This window comes from Bison bison, unplaced genomic scaffold (genome assembly GCF_000754665.1).
Source record: "Bison bison bison isolate TAMUID 2011002044 unplaced genomic scaffold, Bison_UMD1.0 scf7180017864334, whole genome shotgun sequence".
NCBI classification, from domain to species: domain Eukaryota; kingdom Metazoa; phylum Chordata; class Mammalia; order Artiodactyla; family Bovidae; genus Bison; species Bison bison.
In genome coordinates, this window is record NW_011494906.1 from 1,296,920 (window position 1) to 1,304,735 (window position 7,816).

General features: G+C 53.4%; 1 protein-coding gene across 1 annotated transcript in view; it reads right to left on the reverse strand.

Annotated features, from left to right (window-relative positions):
- Nucleotides 1–7,816, reverse strand: part of INCENP (inner centromere protein antigens 135/155kDa) — a 32,120-nt gene that overhangs the window by 7,123 nt on the left and 17,181 nt on the right. The window contains exons 10-15 of the mRNA XM_010854058.1: nt 7,647–7,764; nt 7,307–7,441; nt 6,846–6,857; nt 1,310–1,419; nt 1,120–1,240; nt 685–807 (exon numbers count right to left, since the gene is read on the reverse strand). Of these exons, the coding sequence (XP_010852360.1) occupies nt 685–807; nt 1,120–1,240; nt 1,310–1,419; nt 6,846–6,857; nt 7,307–7,441; nt 7,647–7,764 (619 nt within the window). The remainder of the gene's footprint in view (nt 1–684; nt 808–1,119; nt 1,241–1,309; nt 1,420–6,845; nt 6,858–7,306; nt 7,442–7,646; nt 7,765–7,816) is intronic.

The window sequence follows — 7,816 nt, forward strand, 5'->3', positions numbered from 1 at the left end:
TTTCAGCCACTAGTCTTGCAACCCCCTAATGCCAGATTTGCATCCCCTAGAGTCACGAGCGACTGAACTGACTGACTGACTGACTGAGTCATAAGACTGAGGTCTCAGCAACAGGCAGGCCTGTAACTTATGTGCCGTGCTTAGTTGCTCAGCCGTGTCCGACTCTTTGTGTCCCCACGGACTGTAGTTCGCCAGGCTCCTCTGTCCATGGGGATTCTCCAGGCACGAATACTGGAGTGGGTTGCTCCTGACCCAGGGATCAAACCCAGGTCTCCCACATTGCAGGTGGATTCTTTACCATCTGAGCCACCAGGGAAGCCCTGTAATCTTAATCCTAATCCTCACAATAACCCTATCAAGTAGATACCACTGTTACCTGAAGGAAATGAAGCACAGAGAGGTCAAGGAACCCACCCAAGGTCACACAGCTAACAGGGCAGAAATGAAATTGGAAGTCTGGCTCCCGAGGCCATGGACTTAGCCCTCAAACTGCTGCCTCTGCAGAAAACACAAGGCAGGTCGCCGTCACCATCCCCATCTCCACAGCCTCTGCTGTAGCGCCTTCCGAGCTCGAGGCGACAAGGTCCACCAGGATCAGCCTGGTGCAGCGGCGCGTGCCCAGCGGTCCTCGGGGTCCTGCGGACTCCCCCACCTCTTCCCTGCGGCCGCGCCCGGCGTTCGCACCTGCTGCAGCCACTTGAGCCTCCGCGCCTCCTCCTCCTGCTTCCTGCGCGCCTCCACCTCCTCCATCTTCTTAGCTGCCGCCTTCTTTCTGGCCTTCTCCTCTGCCAGCCGCTCCTCCTTGGCCTGCGGAGCCCATGCCCAGATGCCCGTCGGGACAGCCCCTCACTCAACCCTTTAGAGGGGGCTCAGTCCTCTGCGTGACGGATACTCCAAGTCCCCATGTATCTGGCTTGCGCTCACAGCCCCGGAGAGGGGGCAGCCAGGAGGCAGTCCTGCCAGGAGCGCAGGGCTGTGCTCGCTCCAGAGCAGACCTTCCACCCTCCACGTGGAACAGAATGCAGGGCCCATGACGGACAGGAAGATACGGGGCAGGAGACCAGTAAGGTCCCCATGGGTCCAGTCAACTGAGCTGCCGCCCACAGCCCAGGCCCGCACCTTCTCTGTCTTCTCGTCGATCTGAGCAAACTTCTGCTCGATCTGCTTCTTCTTCTCCTCCTTCATCTGCTCCACCCGCTCCCGGGCCTGTAGCACCTTGCGGAGGCGCTCCTCGCGCTTCCTGTGGGCACACAGGCTGGTCACGGGGGCCCAGCGAGGCTGGGTGGGCTGCAGGGCATGGGGCACTTACAGCTTCACCTCCTCCAGCCGCCGGCGCTTGTCCTCCTCCACCTTCTGCCTGCGGAGCTGCTCGGCCTCCTCCTTCCGCCGCAGGTTCTCCAGGCGCTGCCGCTCCTTCTCCTGGGGTGGGGGGTAGGGAGTGAGCGAGCACAGCCTGGTGCTGGGCCAGGATGACCCCCAGACGTTGCCCTGGGACCCCCACAGCAACCCCCCCTCCCAACCCTGACAGACAGGCAGCAGCACCAGACTGCTTCTGAGAGTCAAAGTCACCCCAAACGGGCCTCCATTCCCACCCAGATGGAGGCCTGGGGCTTCGGTCTCTCTCCTGGGGGAATCCAAAGGCCTCCCAGGGGCCTGAGACACGCGTGCCCTCACCTGGGCCTGGTCAGGTCCTGGGCAACACAAAAGTCAGGCTCAACATTGGATGTATGTTCTGAGTCTAGATACGCAAAAAGTATATTTGAAAATAGAATGAAGAACGGGATTGGGAAGGGACAGAAAGGCAGTTTTTAAAGTTCCTGTTAATGTTCTATTTAAGGGGGTGGGTGGGTGAAACTCAAAGTCGTTCAGTCCTGTCCGACTCTTTGCAACCCCATGGACTATACAGTCCATGGAATTCTCCAAGCCAGAATACTAGAGTGGGTAGCCGTTCTCTTCTCTAGAGGATCTTCCCAACCCAGGGATTGAACCCAGGTCTCCCGCATTGCAGGTGGATTCTTTACCAGCTGAGCCACAAGGGAAGCCCCTGGGTGGGTACGTGTATTAATTTTTTATTATATGTGTAATAACTTTATGACCGTACACACATAGTTTTGTGTGTATTAACTATTTCCTAACAGTTGAAAAAAAAAAGAAAAGATAATACTGCCATATGCTAACAGAGGTTTACTACAGGCTGCAGAGGTAGATGAGAGATGCCATGTTTTCTCTGTGCTTTTCACACTTCTTATGATATGGCTACATAATAATTTCAAAAACAACTTTTTAAAAGTATTAGTTGTTTCAGGGCTTCCCTAGCGGTTCAGTGATGAAGAATCTGCCTGTCAGTGCAGGGGACACGGGTTCAATCCCTGCACTATCACACCTGAAACTTTGAGAACTAAAGCCACAGGCCCCCTGCCAGATCCCAGCCTGACCGCTGACTGGTGCACCTGGACAGGTCCAAACAGCACTGTGAAGGCTTGGAAATCTGAACTGACGCTGGAACCACAGGCCACAGAAAGCAGGCTGGAACCACAGCCGGGACCAGCAGATTGCCACTAAAGTAAACAATAACATTCTCCATAAGATTTAAACAAGACCCAGTCTTCTAACATAGGGCTTCCCTGGTGGCTCAGACAGTAAAGAATCTGCCTGCAATGTGGGAGACCCAGGTTTGATCCCTGGGTCAGGAAGATCCCCTGGAGAAGGGAATGGCAGCCCACTCCAGTATTCTTGCCTGGAGAATTCCATGGACAGAGAAGCCTGGCAGGCTACAGCCCATGGGGTTGGAAAGAGTTGGATATGACTGAGCAACTTTAACTCACTCCTAACATCATATTCAAAATGTCCAGGATGCAATCCCAAATTACTCAGCATAAAAGAACCAGGGAAATCTTAACTTCCATGGGAAAAGACAATCAACAGACACCAATGCCAAGATGACATGTTGGAATTACCTGACAAAGACTTTAACGCAGCTATGACAAAAATGCTTTAATAAGTCATCAGAGGATTCTTAAGAAACTGGAAAAATAGAAACTCTCAGCAAGTAAAAGATCTAAAGAAGAATCAAATGGAAATTTTGGAACTAAAAATACAGTAACTGAAAAAAAAATTCAGTGGATGGACCCAACAGCAGAATGGAGAAAACCTGAAGATAAATCAATAAAAAGGATCCAGTCTAAGCACAGAAAGAAAAGATATTGAAGAAAACTTAACACAGCCTGAAGGAACTGTGGGATGACAACAAAAGGTTTATGAAATGCTGGGGAGAAAAAAAAAAAAAACAAACCTTGAAGAAATAATGGCTGAAAATGCCCAGAGCTGCTGAAAGATATAAATCTACAGATTAAAGTGAAGTGAAGTCGCTCAGTCGTGTCCGACTCTTTTCGACCCCATGGACTGTAGCCCACCAGGCTCCTCAGTCCATGAAATTTTCCAGGCAAGAGTACTGGAGTAGGTTCTCATTTCCTTCTCCAGGGGATCTTCCCAACCCAGGGATCAAACCTGGGTCTCCTGCACTGCAGGCAGATGCTTTACCATCTGAACCACCAGGGAAGCTGAGGTCATCAAAACTTAAACAGGATAAACCCAAGGAAACACATACCCAGCCAGAAAAGAATCAAACTGCTAATAACTTAATAATACAGGGCTTCCCTGATGACTGAGTGGTAAAGAATCCACCTGCCAATATAGGAGACATGGGTTTGATCCCTGGGCTGGGAGGATCCCGAGTGCTGTGGATCAGATAAGCCCACACGCCACAACAACTAAGCCTGTGCTCCAGAGCCCGGAACCCCGTAACTACTGAGCCCACGTGCCACAACTGCTGAGGCCCACGCACCTAGAGCCCATGCTCCACAATTAGAGAAGCCATGGCAATGAGAAGGCCGCGCGCCACAACTAGAGAGGAGCCCCCACCTGCCACAGGAGAAAAGCCTGCATGCCGCAACAAAGATCCAGCATAGCTTGAAAAAACAAAACAAACAAACAAAAAACCCACTTAATACAAAGGGAAAAAATCTGAAAAGCAAGCACCGGAAAAAAAGACACATTATCTAACAGGGAGCAATCATTTGACTGACATCAGAAAGTGTGGAGGCCAGACAGAAATGGCACGTTTTAAGATTGCTAAAAGGAAAGAACTGTTACTTGAGAATTCCACTTATTCAGTGACAATATCCTTCATAAATGAACTTTCTCAAAGGAAAACTAGAGAATTTGCTGCCAGCAGACTTGTTCTCAAAAAATTGCTAAAGTGTGTTTTCCAGATGGAAGAGAAATGATAGCAGAAGAAAACATCAAAAATGCAGAACAGAAATGATTAACATCTGGGTAAATATCAACAGACTTCCTTTCCTCTCGAGTTTCTTTAAAATGTTTGACAGTTGAAAGCAAAAATTATTCTGCCAGGGCTGTCGATGTATGGAGATGAAACACGTAAGACAAGGTTCACACACAGCGGGGAGTCAAGGCGCCTACAAGTAACTGATAAGATACAGATGCTAAAGCGATTGTGAAAGTTAAGTATGTAATGGCTCAGAACAAACACCAAAAAACACTCAAAATGATACAGTTCAAATCGTGGAAGACAAATTAAAATGGAATACTAAAAAATGTTCAAGGGACCCCCAAAAGAAGGCAAGAAAGGGAAACAGAAGGAAAAAAATAACGTAACAGCCGACAATAATAAAACAGTAGACTTAAATCCTTAAATCCAAACATACAACAAAATAAATCAAAGACACTGTTAGATTTTAAAAAGAAAAGACAAAACAAAACCACCATGACTCAACTATATGCTGTCTACCAGAAAGTGACTTCAAATGTAATGGCTGAGATGCCAATCTCAAGAGGTATCGCCTGTCATGATTCCCCTCGTGACTCTCAAAAAGCCAGAACTATAGTGATGGAGAACATGGGTTGTGGGTGGGGGAGAGAGTTTTGGGGGGTGGAATGGAACTGCTCTGCACCCCAATTGTGGCAGGGGGTTACATAACCTATACTTTCACAAAGTATAGATTTTACCGTATGATCATTTTTAACATAAATTTTACTGTAAAGTTTTTTTTAGAAGATGGAAAGAGAAATGGAAACAGAGATGACCCTGAGCCTAGGAGCCAGGCTGGAGGAGGACGCTGGCCTTCAGGAAGCCCCCCAGGGAAGGAGCGGATGGCCTTTTGCTCTCCAACCACCCAGACCCAGAGGAACCCAGCGAGAAGTCACCCGCCTGCTGGCCTGTGAGGAAGCAGCGGGGAAACAAAGGCCACGCGGCACCCAGAGCGCCCACCCTCACTTCCTGCCCCACCCTCCCCATGCGCCAGACTCCCGCTCCCAGCAGGGCTCAGAAAAACAGGCTCTTGTCCTGAAGTTCAGGTGTTAGGGTTTCCAGTCCAGGTCACAGAATTTATCCTGTTGCACTGTGAATCTCACAGAAGGAAAACAAGAGTTACTTATGCCATAGAACCCGTGCTTCCTCTCTGCCCCAACCCTGAGAGGTGGGCTGCTCCCCAGAGGCCCCCGTCAAGGCCAGGGCAGAGAGCAGGAAGAATCCAAAAGCTTGCCCAGCCCCTTCCGCCTCCAGGGGCCTCAACTGAGCAGCGTCTCTGCCGTTCATCAGACTACCACTCCGTGCCGAGCCCTGTGCTGACACACAGTACTCTCTGGTTCACTGGGTCTGCACGAATGGACCATTGTCTCCACACTTCATAGCCAAGGAAATGCAGGCCCAAAGGTTAGGAAACCAGTCCAAGGCCACAGAGACCTGTGTAGGTCCCTTGGTCTCTTTGAGGACTGTCCTACCCACCAGATGCCCCGTGCAGAGACCTGGGCTCCCCACAGCTGGGAAGGGCAGCTTCCTGGATCCCTTGGTCATCCCCACAGGCCCTGTGAGGCTCCAAGCAGTCTGGGTGGGGCACAGGTAGTTCCTTGTAGGAGGAACAAGCCCAGGGCTGGTTCACTGCTGTGGGCACAGATGCCCAGCAGGGCCCTGGCACAAAAACGGGTGCATAAGGATGCCCCGGCCCTGTCCACTCAGATGGGACCAACCTTCTTGCAGGAGAGGCACAAGTTCAGGGCCTGCCTGTCCAGCTGTGGGGAAGCCCCTTGACTGCCAAGCTGAGGCCCTAAGACCCTCGGCTGGAGGCAGAAAGCCCTCCTGGTAGGAGACCCTTTAAAGCTCCAGTGGACACTAAAGGACTGCGGGGACTGTAGCTCTGCAGCTGCGCAAGAGACCCCGGGAGCCAGGACCGTGGCCCAAGCCAGTCCCAGTGCCCTACGGCTCCTTGCACACGGCCGGTAGTCCAGCCTAGCTCTGGGACATCTGAGAAGAGAACAGCTCCTGTGGCTTTCTTTCTGAAGGGATGACACTGACCGTTCCAGAAAGTGTCACCCGGCGGACCCGGCCCTCCTTTCCCCGCACTGCCCTGCCCCTCAAGGCAGCAGCTTAGGTCTGCGACCCAGTAAATCTCGGTGGCCTGGGACCAGAGAAGCCTTGTCTGTTCTCTTCACAGCCCCAGACCCTGAGGATGAGCCCAGCAACAGGGAAGAGGCAGGGAGGGAGGCCGGAAGGAGGTGGCCGGGGGGGTGGGGGGACACTGCAAGATGCGGCCCCGGGGACAGGCTGCAGGCCACACCCCCTCTGCTGCCTGCTGCCTCAGGGAGGCTCTGAGACTCCTCCTCCCAGCCTGCCAGCACCTTGGCTTCACCTCCCTCCTTTGGCCCCCCTTAACGCTCCCACCAATGATGTTAGTGCCTCTACAGGTGCTGTCAGTTTCAGAGACGGGGCCACAGCGGATAAGTGCTGCGTGGAGCTAGGTTACGAAGGAGGGGAAGGCCTTACTTACAACGAAGCTGCTCTGTGGAGGAGAGGAGACAGGGAAAAAGCCAAGAGTTAATGCCAGGTTGGGGGAGACCTAGAAGGCAGACCACCCTCCTGGTGATGCCAGCAAGTCTGCTTGGGGCCTGCCCACCTCTCACCAGCGTCTCCGTCACCTCCTCTGGCATCACCCAGCCCTCATCCCCAGCAAATCAGTGTCCACATGTGTCCTTCACTTTAACTACTCAGGCCACCGGGAGGGAATGGTGTGTGTGTGGGGATGGACAGTCATGGTGGTGGCCGGCCAGGCCAGTTCTGTAACTTCCCGGCCCAGGACCCAGGGCCTGGGAGGCCACCCGGAGCCGGCCAAGCCTTGAGGTGGCCAGGCAGAGCCCAAGGGGATGGGACAGTCCCCAGAGGCTAGAGCTGGCCCCTGACCAGTGGGCCAGGCCACAGCCTGCCTTGGCCCAGACCCTGGCAGCTCCTCACCTTGGGGTCCACACGCAGAGGAGTGTTGCGCTTGATGAAGGATTTCATGATGTTGCCATGGGGGGTTGAGGTCGGGGTCATGAGCATCTGGTTCCTCTGCACCGTGTGCAGGAAGGTCCGGAGGGGCCGCACCACCTGCAGACGGGACCAGAGTCAGGCCCCGGGGGCAGGACAGACAGACCAGGGTCAGACCCCGGGGGGTGGGACAGACAGACCAGGGTCAGACCCCGGGGGCAGGACAGACAGACCAGGGTCAGACCCCAGGGGGCGGGACAGACAGATCAGGGTCAGACCCCGGGGGCGGGGCAGGGGCGCAGAGGGAGGACAGACGTGCACTCACCTTGCTGGCAGGACAGGGCGGGGAGGGGGTCTTGCTCCTGGGGGGCTGCAGCTCCTCATCCTCCAGCTGCTGCTCTTCGTCCAGCTCATTCACCGCCTGCTTGTAGCTGCGCTTCCTCCTGCCGAGGCATGGAGGCAGCAGTGTCAGGGGGCCGGCCCTGGTGTCCTCCC